This window comes from Lepidochelys kempii, chromosome 14, assembly GCF_965140285.1.
Source record: "Lepidochelys kempii isolate rLepKem1 chromosome 14, rLepKem1.hap1, whole genome shotgun sequence".
Classification (NCBI taxonomy): domain Eukaryota; kingdom Metazoa; phylum Chordata; order Testudines; family Cheloniidae; genus Lepidochelys; species Lepidochelys kempii.
The window spans coordinates 22124682-22144038 of NC_136393.1; the positions used below are offsets into that span (position 1 = coordinate 22124682).

The following is a 19357-nucleotide window of genomic DNA, read 5'->3' on the forward strand; positions in this document are numbered from 1 at the left end:
GTGATTGGAGCAGAAGATTCTGGGTTCTAATCCAGCGTTGCCTATGTAATGGGCATCAGAAAGTGCTGCTTAGGGACTAGATTTTGCTACTCTTGGTCACATTGGGTAATACCTTACTATACAAATACTTCCACTGATTCCAGTGAAACTAATTCTGGGGGAAGGCATGCGTAAGAGGGGCAGAACCGAACCCTGAAATTTGGACACAAATCATGAGTAAGTTACACACCCTGTAAATAATGTGAACCTTATTTTTCATGCAGGGACTTCTGCACTAGTTATATCAAAACTTTGAATAAATAACAGCATCAGTTACCCTTTGAAAAATAAATATGCATAGGAAACTATAGCTTTTTCCACACTTGTGCACTAATAATACTCAGCACTTACTGGGCCTGATTCGCCCCGGCTTGTAGCTCATGTCTTCATTTTCACTAGTACAAAGGGGTGTAAAACACTATCATTCTGATCTGGTGGTGTTTCACAGCCCTGCTGCACAGGTGAGAATGACATAAGAGTGCAAAGTTGTTGCAGCTGTGTCTCATAGACTTTAAGGCCAGAAGGGATCATCATGATCAGCTAGTCTGACCTCCTGCACATCGCAGACCACAGAACCTCACCCACCCACTCCAGTAATAGACCCCAAACCTCTGGCTGAGTTACTGAAGTCCTCAAATCATGGTTTAAAGACTTCAAGTTACAGAGAATCCACCATTTACACTAGTTTAAAGCTGCAAGTGACCCCATGCTGCAGAGGAAGGCAAAAAAAACCCCATAGTCACTGCTAATCTGACCTGGAGGGAAATGCCTTCCTGACCCCAAATATGGTGATCGGTTAGACCCTCAGCATGGGAGCGAGACCCAGCAGCCAGACACCTGGGAAAGATTTCTCTGTAGTAACTCAGCGCCCACCCCATGTAGTGTCCCATCAGCAGCCATTTGCTGCTAGCAGTGGCAGATCGGCTACATCCTGTTGGTCCCAGGATATTAGAAAGACAAGCTTGTCTTGCTCACCAGCTGAAGCTGGTCCAATTACAAGATAATACCTCACCCGCCTTGTCTCTCTAACAGAATGAAGGCAGGCAAGAATTAGGCTCCGTATCTTCAAAGCATTTCCCAGACATTCTCTGATCGCTCCTGTCATACGCTACCCCCATTTTACTGATAGGGAAACTGAAGCGACTCACTTCAGAAGCAGTCGCATCAGCCAGAAAGAGAATGCAGGAGTTCTTGGCTCCTGTTCTGGTGCCCAACCACTAGGCAAAGCTCTTTCCAAGCCTAGCTAATTTTGAAAGCTGATTTCGCTACGTGGTTCCTATGCAGTTAACTGAAAGCGTTTTCAGAGCCAGCTTAGAGTGTCCAGGGAACTCTCCCTGAACAGCCTGATGGCAGAGGCACGGTCAAGGCTAATCCTTTTAGCAAGATTTGGATACAGTTCCTCAACACCCTTGTAGCCCACTTGACCAATAGTCTAGTGTGAATGCAAACTGCACCACCCTCTGGTGAAAATAGGATTTAAGGGGAGGCAAGGCACCTGCAGGAATCCCTGGGTGACACGACTGACCTGGTGAAGCCACCAGTTGTCTCTATAGGTTTATAAAGAGCTTTGAGATCCCCAGGGTTGGAGAGGGGCTGCCAGTGCTAAGTGTGGTGACTGACGCAAGGGTGCATGGCATGTACATACTGGTCTGTAAGGACACGAACGTTATAGGAGCCGCAGAAGATGTTTCTCTCCTCCAGCTGGACAGTTTCAGTCATCTGGCCATGATAAGCCCCCTGTAGGTTGTTCTCCTCCTAGGATCGGAGAGAAAGGAAATAGGAATAAATAACTCTGTTGGAAAGAGATTGCCTATTGCTCTTGCTCCTCAGTTACACTAAGGGGCCTTAAAGGTGATGGGGGACTGACCCCAGAGAACATGCCCCATGCAGGCCCCTTCCCAGCCAACATAGAGGGCATGCTGGGGTCAGGACAGGGGCATTTCTTGGAGTACAGTGTAGTATAGCTACTCTCAGAATGTGTTATGGACAAGTCTTTGAAGGCAGAAAAAGTAAGGGGGTGGCTATTTTAGATTTGATTCTGACTAACCAGGAGGAACTGGATGAGCATCTCAAAGGGGAAGGCAACTTAGAATTGATCACGAAATGACAGAGTTCATGATTATAAGGAAAGGAAGGAGCGAGAGCAGCAGAATAAAGACAACTTCAAAAAAGCAGACTTCAGCAAACAGCAAATTGGTAGATATGGGCTCATGGGAAAGAAATCTAAGGGAAAAGGGAGTTCAGGAGACCTGTCACTTTCTAAAAGAGACAAACTTTACTGCAAAATAGCAACCTATCCCAATGCAGAAGAAAGACAGGAAGAACAACAAGAGACCAATATGACTCCATGTGGAGCTCTTTAATGACCTGAAAATCAGAAAGGAAACATACAAAAAGTAAAAACTAGGACAAATTGCTACGGATGACTATAAAAAAATAGCAAAAGCTTGTAGGGACAAAATCAGAGAGGCTAAGGAGGAAAATGAATTACAACTAGCAAGAGATGTAAAAGGCAATAGAAGAAATACTGTAAATGCATTAGAAGTAAGAGAAGGCTGAAGGAAGGTGTAGGTCTATAACGGGGAAAGAGAGTGAATAATGGATGAAACAGAGAAGGCTGACATGTTTACTGCTTTTTTTGCCTCAGTGTTCACTAAAAAGGTTAATTGTGACCAGATGCTCAACAAAATTAATATTAACAACCAGCGGGAAGGAACATAGGACAGAATAGGGAAAGAACAAGTTAAAGAATTATTTAGATAAGTTAAATGTATTCAAATCAACAGGGCCCGATGGATTTCCCTTAGAGTTCTTAAGGAATTAGCTGAAGCAATCTCTGAATCATTAGCAATTATCTATGAGAACACATGGAAGAGGGGTGGGGTCCCAGAGGACTGGAAAGGGGCAAACATAGTACCTATCTTTAACAAGGGGAGAAGAGGAAGAGCCGGGGAATTATAGACCAGTCACCCTAACTTTGATACCTAGAAAGATACTGGAACAAATTTTTAACAACAAGTTTGTAAACATCTAGAGCAGGGGTCTCAAACTCAAATGACCACGAAGGCCACATGAGGACTAATACATTGGCCCGAGGGCCGCACCACTGACAGTCGCCTCCCCGGCTGCCCCCGGCCCTGCCCTCCCTTCCATGAGGCCCTGCCCCCATTCCAACCCCTTCCCTGAAATCCCCACCCCAACTCTGCCCCCTCTTTGCCCCCAGGGGGTGCAGGAGGGGTGCGGGGTGTGGCGGGGCTCAGGGCAGGGAGTTGAGGTGCAGGAGGTGTGCAGGGGTGCGGCAGGGGGCTCAGGGCAGGGAGTTGGGGTGTGGGGTGCAGGAGGGGTGAGGCGGCAGCAGGGGGCTCAGGGCAGGGGGTTCGGCTGCAGGAGGGGTTCGGGGATGGGCTCTGGCCCAGCACTCACCGGGGGCAGGGCAGGCTCCCTGTCTGCCTGCCCTGCCCCCGCGCCGCTCTGGGAAGTGGCTGGAACCTGGGGGCGGGGAGTAAAGGGCTCCGTGTGTTGCCCTGGCTGCTCCTCCAGGTACCTCTTCCGAAGCTCCCATTGGCCGCGGTTCCCCGTTCCCAGCCAGTGGGAGCTGCGGAGGGTGGTGCCTCAAAGCAAGGACAACACACAGACCCCTGGGCCCTCCCCCAGGTTCCAGCTGTTTCCTGGAGCAGTGCGGGGTCAGGGTAGGCAGGCAGGGAGTCTGCCCTGCCCGCGGTGCACACTGGGCCAGAGCCGCTCTAGGTAAGCACTGGGGGGGGGGGCGTGGGGAGCTGGTGGGATGCAGAAAAAAACCCTGCGGGCCGCATGCTACCCACGGGCTGTGTGTTTGAGACCCCTGATCTCGAGAATAATAAGGTGACAAGTAACAGACAACATGGATTTGTCAAGAACAAATCATCCCAAAACAATCTAGTTTCTTTCTTTGACAGGGTGACAGGCCTAGTGATGGGGGGAAGCAGTAGATGTGATATATCTTGATTTTAGTGAGGCTTTTGACACAGTCCCACATGAAATTCTCATAAGCAAACTAGGGAAATGTGGGATAGATGAAATTGGTATAATGTAGGTGCACAACAGATTGAAATACTGTTCTCAAAGAGTAGTTATCAATGGTTTACTGTCGGACTGGGAGGACATATCAAGAGGGGTATTGCAGAGGATGTCTTGGATCTGCTGCTATTCAATATTTTCATTACCAACTTGAATGACAGAATATAGAGTCAACATAAAATTTGTGGATGAAACCAAGCTGAGAGGGGTTGCAAGCACTTTGGAGGACAGGATTAGAATTCAAAATGATCTTGATAAATTGGAGAATTGGTCTGAAACCAATAAGATGAAAATCAATAAAGGAAAGTGCAAAATATTACACTTAGGAAGGAAAAATTAAATACACAACTTAATGATGATAGTCTTCAAATACATTAAGGGTTATTATAAAGAGGATGATGGTCAATTGATCTCCATGTCCACTGAAGGTAGGACAAGAAGTAATGGGCTTATTCTGTAGCAGGGGAGATTTAGGTTAGGTATTAGGAAAGTCTTTCTAACTCTAAGGGTGGCTAAACTCCAGAACGGGTTCCCAAGGGAGATTGTGGAATCCCCATCACTGGAGGCTTTTAAGAACGGGTTGGACAAATAGCTGTCTGGGATTGTCTAGGTTTACTTAATCCTGCTTCAGACAGGGGGTTGGATTTGATGACCTCTCGGGGTCCCTTCCAGCCCTACATTTCTATGATTTCTATGAATTGGGGAATAACTGGCTAGGCAGTGACACTGCAGAAAAGAATCTGGGGGTTATAGTGGATCACAAACTGAATATGAGTCAAAAATGTTATGCTGTTGTGAAAAAGAGAAATATCATGCTGGGATGTATTAATAGGAGTATCAAATGCAAGTCACGGGAGGTAATTGTTCTGTTCTATTCAACACTGGTGAGGTCTCAGCTAGAGGATGTGTCCAGTCCTGGGCGCCACACATTAAGAAAGATGTGGAGAGATGGTAGAGAGTCCAGAGGAGAGCGACAAGGATGATAAAAGGTTTAGAAAACCTGAACTATGAGGAAAGGTTGAAAGAGCTGAGCATGTGTAGTCCAGAGAAGAGCAGATTGAGAGGGTACCCAATAACAGTCTTCATATATGAGAAGGTTGTAATAAAGAGGACGTTCTCCATGTCCACCAAGGGCAGGACAAGAAGTGATTGGCTTAGTTTGCAACAAGGGAGATTTAGGTTAGATATTATGAAAACTTTCTAACTATCAGGATCATTAAGCATTGGAACAGGTTGCCAAGAGAGGTTGTGGAATCCCTGTCACTGGAGGTTTTTAAGAATGGGTTAGACAAAAATCTGTTAGGGATGCTCTAGCAGAACTTAATCCTGTTTCAGTGTTGGGGGTAGGACTAGATGACCTCTCAAGGTCCCTTCCAGCCCTACTTTTCTATGATTCTGCTTCCCAAGATCCATAAGGGGCTGCTCTCACTTACCCTGAAAGGCCCTTTGGATATACCTGCGACATACCTTTCCTCTGCGTTTCCATCTGTGGCTTCTTGCTGGGATGATCTCTCCATCTTTGGTTATCCTTGGAATTACAACGATGGTCATTTTAGCATAGCTGGGAAATGCTCCCCTAGGACACGACCCCTGGAATAAACATCAAAGGCCAAATGTACAGCAAGAGGGAATAGCAAGCAGCGCTTATTTTCTTCAGTTCAGAACTACATTCACTTCTGTGAGCTCTTGTACACGAAGGCTGAGCTGCATGCGCTGGTTTGTTATTGATGAGTTTCTTAAGCACATTGGGCTGCATACACTGATTTGTTCTGGTAGGGTTGCTCCTCAGAGCTGGTACTCACACCCCAGTTTGTTATTGTAGTGTTGGGCCTCAGGTCTTGCTGTGCACATGTTTATTTATAGGTTCTCAGGAGATATAAATGGGATAGACAGCAAGACACACTGCCGGAGTTTTCACTGAGATGTTTTTACTTGGAGCTGAGCATGATGCCTTTATCACCAGGGGCTGTGATTAGTGGTCACAGTCATTTTTTCCAAATCAATTCTGGTGAAATGTCATTGCTAAATAACAACTAACACTTCTTTATTTGAGAGCAGTTGTCTCACAGCCCTGTTGCCTATTTAAAGGTGCAGCTCTCCAGCAACGGAATTGTAGATACATACGGCACAACACACAGGAACATGACCTTACCAGAGAGGAGGAAGCATTGCAAAACAGCTGAATTGTTTGAAACCCAAATATTTGTGATTCAACCTGAAATGAATTATCACCATGTGGGGTGAGAATTTGCATTTTTTGTGCATGTGATAGAACCAAAATACAAAGTATTAGATGAAGGCACCAGAGTGAGATGTGAAAAGGGAGCAGAATCTGGCTGGATGTATTCACTACAGCTGGTTGAAACTTTTCCATCAAATATTTTTCAACCATTTTGGCCTTTTTTCTTTTTTTTTTTGCATTAAAAAAATCCTGTAAATTTTTTTTATTACTTTCCAAATTGTTTTTTCCCATTCATTTCCCCCCTTTCTCTCCCTTCCTCTTTGCTGCTCCCTCTTTTTTCCCCTTTTCCCTATTTGCCACTGGAAAAATAGAGAGAAATGGGGAAAACCCATGTCCTAAATATAAAGGGAAGGGTAACAACCTTTATGTATGCAGTAACATCAAATCCCTCCTGGCCAGAGGTACAGAATCACTTACCTGTAAGGGGTTAATCAGTTCAATTAACATAGTTGGCACCTGACCAGAATGACGAATGGGAAAAGAAGACACTTTCAAATCTGTGGGGGGGAGATTTTGTTTGTGCTCTTTTGTTTAGTACTCTCCTGGGACAGAGAGAGGGACCAGACAGGAAAAAAAACCTCTCCTAAAACTCTACCTGAAATAAGCATCTAAGATTACAAAAATTGTAAGTAAAGCAAGGAAATGTGTTAGATTATCTTTTGTTTTAGCTTGTGAATTTTCCCTATGCTTAGAGGGGGGTTTATTCCTGTTTTGTAACTTTGAAATTGAGCCTAGAGGGGAATCCTCTGTGTTTTAAATCTTTTTATTACCCTATAAAATTACCTTCCATCCTGATTTTACAGAGATGCTTCTTTTACTTTTTTCTTTATAATAAAGTTCTTTTAATAACCTGATTGGTTTTTAGTGTCCTAAAAACCCAAGGGTTTGGTCTGTGCTCACCTTGTTAAGCTATTGGTTGCTATATTATTCTCAAACCTCCCCAGGAAAGGGGGTGAAGAAGCTTGGGGGGATATTTGGGGGGGGGAAGGGCTCCAAGTAGCCCCTCCCTGAATGTCTGTTTAAATCACTTGGTGGTGGAAGAAATACCGTCCAAGGACAAGGAAAGGAATTTGTGCCTTGGGGAAGTTTTTAACCTAAGGTGGTGGAATATAAGCTTAGGGGGTCTTTCATATGGGTCCCCACATCTGTACCCCAGAGTTCAAAGTGGGGAGGGACTCTGACAACCCGAAACCAAGATTTTTATGAGAAATTAAAACCCCATAATTTTAAAAAATTTCCTGTGAAAAGCAGTTGGTGTTTTTCCACCAGCTCTAATATAAACCAGGAGCCTGGTACTTTTCATGGAGATGTGCCAGAGCTGCCAAACTTGAAAGCAAATCTGCTTCCAACAACTTTGGGGGTTGCTGGGTCCACCAATACTTTTTTAACCAGAAGAGGGTGGTGATTGACAGAGCAGTTGGGCTACAGGAAAGTAACTAACCAGACTGAGAAGACTCCAAGGGCTCTGTGTTGAGATGTTCACCCCACACCAGCCTTGAAAGGTTAAGGTGGCTCAGATCTTCCCAGTTGCACCTGAGGGGAGGCCCAGGGACTTACAAACACTAATTGCAGATGAAGGTGAGGAGTGGGGATAGATTTTTAAAGGGAGGAACTTTGGAGTAGTAGGAGGCTGCAGGGGGAGAGTCTGCAGTCACTCTCTGGGAGCAGAGAGAGGGAGAGGGGGAAACCCAAGTGGGAGAATAACTCCTGGGACTCTAGCCATAGAAGCAGGGACAACCTCAGAGGAGTTGCAAGGGAAAGAAAGCCAGATAAGGTAAGATAGGAAGAAGCCCAGGGAAACCTCAGCAAGGAAGGGGATTGTATAGATCTTGGCTGCTGGTTAAAGGGTCCCCAGGCTGGAACCCAGAGGACAGGGTGGGCCTAGATTCCCCTCCCAGTTCCTAGGAAGTGGCACAAGACTGTTGCAGATGCCAGCTGGACAGCTGGTCCACTGAAACTTTGATACCATATAGCAGGGGTGGACAACCTACGGCCCATGGGCTGGATCCGGCCCCTCAGGGCTTTGGATCCTTGGGATTGGCCCCCTGACGCCGGTGGTGCCGCAGGACCCGCGCCGCTCTCCAAAGCAGCCAGCACCACATCCCTGGGGCCACTGGGGTGGGGAGGCAGAGGGCTCCGTGCATTGCCCTTGCCTCCAGGCACCACCCCCCACAGCTCCCATTGGCAGGGAACGGGGAACCGTGGCCAATGGGAGCTTTGGGGGATGTACCTGGAGGTGTGGCAAGGGCAGTGGACAGGGCCCTGTGCCTCCCTCTCCCCCAGGGGCTGCGCAGGGACATGGTGCCGGCCACTTCCCAGAGCGACATGGCGTGGGGCCAGGGCAGGCATGCAGGGAGCGTGCCCTGGCCCCGGAGCTCCCCTCTGCCACCCCAGAGCCACTTTAGGTAAGCGGTGCCAGGCCGGAGCTGGAACCCCTCCTGTACCCTGAGCCCCCTGCTGCACCCTGTACCCCTCGTTCACCCCAACTCCCTGCCCTGAGCTCCCTCCTACAGTCCGCACCCCTCCTACACCCCTGCCTTGAGCTCCCTCCTGCACTCTGCACCCCTCCTGCACCCCAACCCCCTTCCCTGAGCCCCCTCATACACCCTGCACCCCTCCTCTGCCCCAATCCCTTGCCCTGAACCTGTTCCTCCCACAGCCCCTCCCACAGCCCGCACTCCCTCCTGCACCCCAACGCCCTGCCCCCAGCCCTGCATACAATTTCCCCACCCAGATGTGGCCCTCAGCCCAAAACGTTTGCCCACCCCTGCCATATAGTGATCTAGACAGAGGGCTGAGTCATGAAGATGGAACACTGTGAATTCAGGGAGGAGAAACCACTACAGCAACAGAGTACCCATTTGCAGAGGGCACCATATGGGAAGAAAGCTGCTATGCCATGCCTGGCCAGGAGGAGGCACTCTTGCAGTGAGTGAACGCTGTTACAGGGCCATTCACATTAACAAAACTAAAGTCAGCTCACGCAAGAGGACAATCGCTATTGCAACTTGGCAAGATGTTTGCTGGAGACTTTAATAAAGCATTCGCCAGTCACTGATCAAATAATGCCATATAGTAAACTGCTCAGGGCCAACATATATTCCAGGCATCCCACACAGTGCTTAATTTGTACCAGGGCTGAGCCCTGGCACCTCTGGGCTTGGCAGTTCGCAGCCCCGGCACCTCTGGCCTTGCTGCATCGATTACGAATGTAAAAAAAAAAAAAAATTGCTTGAACCCCGGCACCTTTTTCATTACAAAGTAAGCACTGATCCCACATCATCATGAAGGTCTATTGATAATGGCTTGCAGGCTGACGTCAGCTCCCTAGCATAAGTTGGTCAGCAGACTAGGAGACTCAAGGCTGTTCTGTCCTAGGGAAGAGCAAGGTGAAAACTACTATCATCAGCCACCAAGCAGAGGTCTGAGACTGAGAGAGGAGAGGAGGGAAAGTGTGTCTAGCATCACAGAACACCGTCATCTCCAGATTGTTAGGCAGTGGTGCTGAAGTCCGCCGTTCAGTCCTTCTAGACTGGAAGGATAGAGACCCACCACACACCAACGCCCTGATTGCGGGAGCGTATGTGATGTGTGGGACAGCAGTATGTTTCCATACCCATGTAGAAGGGGCTGCCTGCCTGTCTCGTTCCTGCTCTGATTCCCTCTGATTGGTGTGGGGTTTATCACAGCCAGGAAGACACACTGAGTGATTCTTTGTTCCTGGAATTCATGCATATATTTTCAGTTTCCCCACCTCCTTGCTTCGGGAGTCAAACAAATCCTACATCCCAAGGTAAATCTCATCCCAAGCTGCCCTGTTCAGCCAAAATTTGGAGTCAAATCCATAAAGGTATGTAGGGCTCCCAACCAAACCCACTAAGGGGGCAGAGCCCCAAAACGTATCTGTATCAGCTTGGGCTCACCTAATACTCACCTTAGGTTTGCTGCCTGTGTAAGTGAACTTTTCATCAAGCATAGCTTGGGTATCAGTGTGAAGGGAGTGTGTTTCCATGCTAATCTCCCTCACACAACATGCATCATGGAGTATAATCCTAAAAGTTGTCCTTTCCTGGGATTTGCCTCTATTCTTAACTTAAGCCCTGTGGCAGGACTGCACTTACAGATGTATGCCTTTAGCCCACGTTTCTGGTTCTTAGTGCTTTCCCCTTCAGGACCTTCTGTACATGCCTCTAGCTTTCTCTTCCCACTCAGAGGCTCTCAGCACTTTTATGTTCCTGAGTGGATCTCCTTAGATCCACCTGGTCTGGGTTGCCTCAGGGAGTCAGTAGAACAGCTCTGCATCCCCTTGCAGGGCACTAAAATTCAGCATATCGTTATGCTCTCATCTGTGACTAAAATCTTTGGTACCAATCTTGCTGATAAGCCCCTGCTCAGAAGTGGCAGAATCTCAAAGGACCAGTAAAGGCGTTTCCACTTCTGAAGGTGGGATGTAACCCAGCCTGGCTCTGGAGAGTAAGGAAGAATACAACAGGGTGAAACTGGGAGGAACATCCCCAGGGCTCTGAGGCATGTTGGACCCTCCCATCTATTGGCTTGGGGTCTGAGGGGCAAAGGATCTATACTGTAAGAGCCAGATGGCAGAATGCAAGGCAAACGCCAAGGCACAGTACCTGCAAGTACACGATCTCTTCCAGGACTAGGCTATGCGACAGATGTTCCTGCTTGACCTCTTTGACCAGGAAAGCCCAGTGGTGGCTCACAGAAGTGCACCTGTTCAGGCTCTTTGTATCCAGAAACCCTGAGGAATTACAAGGACAAACTGGTTAGCCGCAAGCTATGGTTGTACAGCATTGATGTGCCCATGGGGCAGCTGTGCTTGGGAAGGAAGAGAGGCCATACCCAGGATATACTTGGACAGGTGGGTTGGCAGGCAGCGGATGAAGTCCTTGTACTTGTTGACACTGGAGGCTGACTGGAAAGATGCAGGGACAACGGCGAGGGCTGGGTCGATTGAAGACACGGTGGATGTATCCTCATCCTCTGACACAGCTCTCGCACAATAGATGTGCGCCAGGTTTCTGGGCCAGAAGCACGGTATCTGCCCTTGGGCACCTATGCCTGGGGCAGCAGAATCAATAGCACGTTAAGGACTCCCAGGAGAGCCTGTGCCTTGGGGTATATTCATAATATCAGTTATTAGCTACCAAACCTGCTCCCCTGAATTTCTCATTACCCCGCAGTTCCCTGGGATATTTTCAGCACTCTGAGTTCTACGGTAGCTGAAGGTACCTCAGGAAAAATAGCCCACCCCTTCCACTCTTGGCTTTCGAAGTATCTTAGGTAACACCCCACATTAGCTCCTTTTGTTTTAGTACCTGTTTCACTAAACTGGCTGGTTCCTTCTGATGAGACCCCACTTTCTAGGGCTGTGGAAGAAGTCAGGAAGGATTGAGATGTGGGTTGCAATTGCACCTGGGAGCTGGATTTTGTGTGTTCCTGTAGCTTAAAGCTGCTTTGGGTCTCAGTGAAGGCCACAGTGAATTTGTCTTCCTCGTCCTCTGAAAGAATTGCACAAGCATAGGAGCAATCAAATCAAACAGAGCTAAATCATGGGGTCACAGAGGTAGAGATGAAAGGGACCTGTTAGGTTATCTGCCCCATTCTCCTTGCTAGTATAGGATTGGTTCCTTCAGGGTTTTAAGGACTTGAGTATTTCTGTCTCCACCATTTCACCTGGAAGTCTTTTGCACAGTAGACCTCATATTAGGAAATTATTTCACCCCGTTATTGCTAGTTGTACTTGTCCCAGACCACCCTATACAATTCCTCTCTTCTCTGGGTATTCATCTCTTTCAGACAGTTACCATGTTCCCACACATATATACCCCATCCAGTTCCTATGGGCTGGCTATGTGAGGGAGTCCTGGTTGCTTGGAGGTAAACCTGGGTCAGGACTCCTGCCAGGACTGAATCCCATCTGGCTCTGTCTGCCCATTGCCAGGGTTGCTTTTTCCTCCTTCAGCTTGTATTCTGCTACTGCCCATCACCAATTGCTCCCTGTGCTTGGAGACAGGAAGGATCAGGGAGGGGAAAGTTCTTAGCGGATATAAAAGTTAACCAGAAGGTTTGTGATATAAATACAGCTATGAACAATATCTACAAACAACTGTGCTTTGCTCTTCAGCTGTTATGCCTTGTGTTGCTGGCCCAGTCACTTCATCATCTAAGGTGACAGGCATGCCTAAGGGAAGAACAGTCAGAGATCAAGCATCAGGGGGCTAGCTGATCACTGCAGGGGGACCGGAAGGAATCCCACCTCGAGCTCCATGTATCGCACATCACAATTGGCAAGGTGTATTCTGGGTTTCTTTCCTCCACCCTCTGAAGCATCAGTATTGCCCACTCCTAGCTGCAAGATTCCATGTTTGAAGACACTGAACTAGACCCTCAGATATTATATGCTTGTGTTACTCACACCCACTTCATCTGACCTGATGTAAGAAATCCTGTGCTGGGAGTGAGTGCGTGGAGAGAGCATTATCAGGAGAAACACAGGCTTTTGGTATTGGCACAAGAAAATAATTCACAGTCAAACTGCAACAATCCAAACTCCCCAGAGTCTCTGGTGGTTTCATTTGATGCAGGTGCATATATTCCCAAATGGCCTGGTACCTCTGTCCCTGCCTCTCACATGCTGAACAGAACCACACTCTGCAAACAACAGCTTGTTTCCTGGAGAGGAAGGATCACAAACAAGTCCCAGGGCTGAGCTGTCATAGCGTGGATGAAATGCACAGAGCCTGGGCTCCAGCCCGAGTGGGAACACCTACACTGCTGGTTTTAGCCCTATAGCATGAGCCCAAGTCAGTTTGACCTGGGCTCTGAGACTCGCTGCCACAAGATTTTGTTTGTTTTGCTGTGTAGATGTACCCTAAATCTCTTAATAACCAGATGCAACCAAATATTAATAATTACAAAAGCAATGATGTGCCAGAGAAAAGGTCATTTCTCTGTGATGCAGGGCATGGAGAATAGGAAAGCAAAGGAAGGGATTCAAACAGAGGGGGGAATCCTGGAAAACCCCATTGCCTTCCAGTCCCAAATAAAGTGATAATAAGTTAAAGCAATTGTCCTTTCAGTATCACTAATGTGAGCTAGAAAAAGGAAGCAGAAGGGAAACAAACAAACACAACACCAGTAAAACTCAAGAGTAGATCTGATTTCACTGGATGTAGCAAAGTTTGCTGCTAGAGCTTCTGTTCTATCTAAATTAAAGTTCATGGACCAGATAACCAGCTGGTGTAAATCCAGGGAGCTCCACTGGAGTTAATGCAGCTACACCAGTTTACACCAGATGAGGGAGGATCTGGACAGGTATTTACTTTCTTACCTATGCTCATTGAAAAGTAAAATAAAACCCTATTTGAAAATCTGTCCTATGGTCATTACATTTCCAAACTTGTACTTAACTCCAGTAAGAGCATTTGCACCACTAGTTTTTAAAAAAACACAGGTAACTGAATAGCAGCTTGAGGACAGGTTTTGCCTCCATTACTCGTAGTGAGTTAGTACCATACTCTGCAAGTGGCCTCTGTGAATTCAGTGGTGTAAAGTGGCAGACAATGGAACTACACTGATTTACACCTGCTGAAGATCTGGCCTGACACGGCTATTTGTACAGTAAAGTATCACACAGTGGCAGGGAATCAGAATCTGACCCTTTGACTTTATCCTCTCTCCTTGGTTAATCTTGAAAGCCAGGGATCAATCTCTCCTGTCACCCAGCATGTTTCTCTGTTTACCTCTGAAATCCGTTTACCTGTTTCTGTTTTTGAGCTGGCGCTCTGTTCTCTGACCAGGCTAGCAGCCATAAACAGTAACTTAGGGTTACACATCTGAAACAAGAGCAGAGTGTAGTTTGCTTTAGTCCAGTAGGAACTGGTTTTGAACCACCTCCAGGTCTCCAACATGGCTTGCTCTAGCACTGCTGTATTCAAAGTCCAGTCAGAAGCAGATGTGGTCGTGTCTTCTTTGAAGCTGGTTCGGGACCGGCTGAAAGTGAAATCCTTCCCGTGGGAGGTCTGCAGGACTTTCTCAGCATAGTTTAGCAAATCCAGGCTGTTGAATCGCTTCACGATCCCCGCCAGGAACTTCCTTTGGGAGACATCGCTGGCCCGCAGGAACCACTCTTTGGTAGAGAAGACCCTCCAAGCCAAGACACATGTCTCACAAATTTGGCAAACAGGCACTAAATCTGTTTTCTTCTCACACCGCAGAACAGGAGCAGAGTCCAGCCTGTATTCCAGGCTCTCCAGGTCCTTTGAGGTCTCTTTCATCGTCTCCGATCCAATTCAGAAAACAGGGCACTGAGCTGGGCAGTGGGAAAAACAGAGAAACATAACCTGCTCTTTAATTGTCCGCGTCCATCCTGTGACATTATAAAAATAACACTAAGAAACTGGCTGAACCCTGCGATGGAAGAAGTAGCCACATCACACGCTGCTGTTTGTAGAACTCTTGTCTTTTATTGTCCAGAACTCCTAGGAGACACAGTTGTTACCGTAAACCTCCTAGAATTTGTATGAACAAAATATCGTAGCAACTACTATACCGTATAGATTGTAATATCCATGATGCTCCAGTATCAAGACATTAATGGGGTGATATGAAAAATTAGACTATCCTTAGCTTGGATTTGTACCAAAGGTGTCTAGTTTGCAGGTCTTTATTATTAATTATTATTATTTTATTGTCAGTATTTATGTCTAAGGAAATTCTGCCTCATTAAGGGTTTGAAAAATCTAGGTTTTATTAGAATTGATTCAAATACTGGTCCCCTCAAAAGTCGCGTAGTCCTGGCAATTAGATCCAAAAAAGGAAGATAAGAAGCAGGATTTTTTTTCTGCATAGTTTTGATACAGGTATTTGGGGGGCATATATCTCATGTAATTATTATATTCTTGAGGTTTTGTTTTGAAAGCTTTTTATTGGGGTTGATGGGTTTTAGCCTGAAACTGGCAATCCAAAGCATTGTGTACAGGTGACTGTTGTGCCCTCAATTTAAAAAGAAAAAAAGTAAAGTTTTGCAACAAAAAGTTTCCTTAATTAAAAAAAAAAGGATAATCATTTGAAAACTATAAATGCATGAAATACGAATGGGCCTCCTGCCTCCAGAATGCATAAAGCAGTGCTCTCAAATAGCTGGGCAACACATGCGATGGCCCCAAATCAGAAGTCACCTAAACATGTGCTTAAGTTTAAATCATGTGAGTAGCCCCTCTGAAGTCAATTTGATCTTGTGTTGGTAAAGGGCGTGTCTTGAGCTCAACAAGGGGTAAGATGTTAATGAAATCTGTGTTCACTGTTCCAACATTAAACAATTCAGTGTGGTCTGGGATTCTGTGTCAAGTTATTGCCAGCAAGGCAACTCCCAGTGTAATGACCATCATTTAAAATATTTTAAACCTTTTATTAAAGACCCAGACAAAGAAGGAAAAACTGTTGAAGCATTTGAAATATAAAGTGTTAAGTAAGGGTTTTGTTGTAACAATACCCTTTTTTCTCTTTCCCTTTAACTGTGTAGAGTTTTTATTGGGAGAAACCCATGCTTGGCAGCCTTTTCGGTGTTGTTAAAGGTTGTATTAACTGACCTTTGGGCGGGGAAAGAGAAAAGGATAGTATAGAAGGGCTAGAGCTGTTGTTGGAGTCCAATCCTATCTCCTTTTAAGATGAAACACAAAATGGGAGAGAAAATAAAATCGATTAGAGAAAAGACAGCTTCTGTGTCTGGTGCTGACTTTCACTTGCAGCCTTGCTGCTGGAGAAACACAGGCCCAGCACATGGTCTCAGCAGCTCCAAGACCTGGCAAACTTGTACCAGAGTCAGGCTGTTTAAAGCATTGCTTTTAGCTGTCTTTATGCCTACAGGCTTCAGCTGAAGTCTTATTAGACAAAGGCAGAAGGAGAGAGATAAGGAAGAGGAGAGAGTGGGGAAGGACAATGACACAGTAGGGAGCGAGTGACAGCAGGTAAGCCAAGGCTCATGTTCCAGGTGTGGTTCTGAATTTAGTCAAAACTGGTGCAGGTGGTCATGTCATTTGGATCCCCCTCTCCAGCTTACTCTGGTCAGGAGGCCTTTTAGGACCAAGATAATGAAGGCCCAGTGGTATAATGGTGGATCCTGGGGTCCCAGGAGATGGCTGGGGTGGCAGCCATTATGGTGAAGTTTGCTCCTTCCAGTCCACCCATCCCCCTGCTCCCATTTTAGGGACCCCAAGATCAACAACGTCCAAGATGGGGCAGCAGCCTCATTCCATTAGAATTAACCAATCAACACACAGTTCCGTCATTTCAACTACAAACTTTCCTCCCATTTCTATCATTGTTCAGATCATTGGCATTCCAACCCCTGACTTTCATAGATTCCAGAAAGGATTGTTGTGATCATCTAGTGTGACCAGTGTAATGCAGGCCTAGAACTTCCCCAAAGTAATTCTCAGAGCAGAGCTTTCAGAAAAAAGTCCAGTCTTGATTTAAAAATTGTCAGTGGCAATTTTTCAGGCGAAAGCCTCAGGCGCTGGTTCCTCTTTTTCCACTTCAGTCTCCCAGCTGCCCCCATTGGACTTTGCTGCTCACCCTTCACTCGGGTGGATCCCGAGATCCTGGTGCATCTCGACCAAAGCAAGAATGAGGCCACCTGGTTCCTTCTCTCACCCCAGAGATGGAAGGTGTGACATTGCACTCCATAATGCTTTCTAAAAGTATGTTTATAAGTGTAAATATGATGTAACTGGAATATGCTTTATGCAAAAGATCTCTTGTAAGGTATGATTACAAAGTTTATAATCTACTGAGTGTGTTCATCCTATTTGTATGAATGTATCATTCTTGTATCTGAAACTAGGAATATTCAGCATAACTCTGAGGTCCTATTGTAATTATGCAAAGTGTGCGCCATGAATGGTGGTTTAGAATCTTGATGGCTCCAATTGTCTAGGACAATTGACTGTAGATGGCTCTGTTTACCTGCAAGTCTCCACTACATACGTGCAGGCCAGTCATGAAGAAATCCCCTAGTTAACACCTGAGCTGAAACTAACAAGGATTGTACCAGGGGAAAGGATTGGGCCCAGACTAGGAAGGAGTCCAGTCTGTGAAAGAAGCTTATTGGAACATCTCTGAGGGTGAGATTTACCTATAATCAGTTTCTTAATGTATTAGGCTTAGACTTGTGTGTTTTGTTTTATTTTGCTTGGTAACTTACTTTGTTCTGTCTGTTATTACTTGAAACCACTTAAATCCTACTTTTTATACTCCGTAAAATCACTTTTGTTTATTAATTAACCCAGAGAAGTGATTAATAGCTGGGGGAGCAAACAGCTGTTCATATCCCTCTATCAGTGTTATAGAGAGCGGACAATTTATCAGTTTACCCTGTATAAGCTTTATACAGAGTAAAACGGATTTATTTGGGGTTTGGATCCCATTGGAAGCTGGACTCGCTAAGCTGTTTTCAGTTAAGTCTGCGGCTCTGGGGACATGGTTCAGACCCTGGGTCTGTGTTGCAGCAGGTTAGCGTCTCTGGCTCAACAAGGCAGGGTTCTGAAGTCCCAAGCTGGCAGGGAAAATGGGTTCAGAGGTAGTCTCAGCACATCAGGTGACCATTCCAACGGGGTCTCTGTGACCGAACCCGTCACAGAAGGGTTGGGTTACAGTGTGCGTCTTAGTAGAAAAAGGTTTGTTTGAAAATTAAAAGCACTGAGGAAAAACATCAGATAAACTCTAACAGTTTCCTCCTCCACTCGATTGTGGTAGCACCAAGATGCCCCAGCTGAGATTGGGCTAATTCCTGGACAAATACATAGTAGGAGGCAGTCTCTGCCCCAAAGAGTTTACAGTCTAAATGGACCCAACACACGGTGTGGGGGAGAAGGAAGTCTTACTATCCCCATCGCATGGGTGGGGAACTGAGGTTTGGTGAAAGATGAAGTGACTTGCCCAAGGAGGTCACATACCAGGCTGTGGACAGTCAGGCCTGCTGGGTGGAGCAGGAGCCAGGGAAGCGGATCCAAACCAAAGGTCAGGGCTGGAGTCAGGAACCAGCAGCCATGCTAGGAATCAGAGCTGGAACCAGGAACTAATAGCCAAGCCAAGGGCCAGAGTTGGGATCAGGAACTCGGGTCAGAGCGAGGAAGCTGGAACCAGGAGCAAGGTGAAGAGCAAGACAGGGGAACAAAGTAAGAACAGGACTAGGAGCAGGGCTGGAGCAAGACAGGAGCAGAAGAAAAGTGGCAGACGCTGGGAGGATCGCAGCACAGATATGAACACACTGAGCAGCCAGAGAGCTGCTGCTGTGCTTAAGAGCCAACCAGCCTCTGCCTTTCCTGACCAGTCAGGTGGTACAGTCAATCAGGCATCTTGCTGCAGGCCTGCTGTGCTCATTGGGTTGCCAAGAGCCTGCCTCTGCTGCAGGTCCTGATCCCTGGTGCACAGGGATTAAAGCCAGCTCTCCGGAGTTCCAGTCCATGCTTTAACTTCCAAAGCATCCCTTCTCCAGAATTCACTGGGAGCTGTCGATTTTCTCCTCTCTAACGAAAGTGCAAACAACGGCAGGAAGCAGTGGGACATGAGTTCAGTCCCTCATTGACTTCAGCTGGAGCTTTGGGTGCTCAGCATTTCTGAGCATCTGGCCCATGGTGCCTCAGACAGACACCCAAATCGCAAGCCCCTTTTGAAAACCGTAGTTTTATCCTTTTCTCTGTTTGCGCTGGACTCCCCTTTGCCAGAGAAATTCCATTAATGCAGCTTCAGGTATAATTATGGGTGAAAAAATGACTGACGTCTCTCATTCGGAGTCTCTTTTGTTGTTGTTGTTGCAGAGAGATCAATGATGTGTCCCCACCTGGCACACTGGTGACCCCACCTTGGCCAAGGGCCCAGCATCGCAAACCTCCATCCTTCCTCACAGGTAGGTCCAACTCACCCTCCCAGTACAAAGGAGAAGAGTTAGTGACACAGCTGATCTGAGGGTCAAAGGGGGATTGAGTGGGCAGTCACAAA

General features: G+C 46.7%; 1 protein-coding gene across 3 annotated transcripts in view; it reads right to left on the reverse strand.

Moving 5' to 3' along the window:
* The window catches only part of FBXW10B (F-box and WD repeat domain containing 10B), a 35652-nt gene extending 20840 nt beyond the window's left edge, over positions 1–14812 (reverse strand). For all 3 annotated transcript variants that reach the window (XR_012154787.2, XR_012154786.2, XM_073310601.2), the window contains exons 1-6: positions 14118–14812; positions 11674–11856; positions 11198–11416; positions 10969–11096; positions 5563–5685; positions 1685–1794 (exon numbers count right to left, since the gene is read on the reverse strand). Coding sequence is in view for 1 of the 3 variants with exons in the window: in XM_073310601.2 (XP_073166702.2) it covers positions 1685–1794; positions 5563–5685; positions 10969–11096; positions 11198–11416; positions 11674–11856; positions 14118–14634 (1280 nt within the window). In the remaining 2 variants the exon portion in view is untranslated. The remainder of the gene's footprint in view (positions 1–1684; positions 1795–5562; positions 5686–10968; positions 11097–11197; positions 11417–11673; positions 11857–14117) is intronic.
* Positions 14813–19357: the final 4545 nt, after the last annotated feature.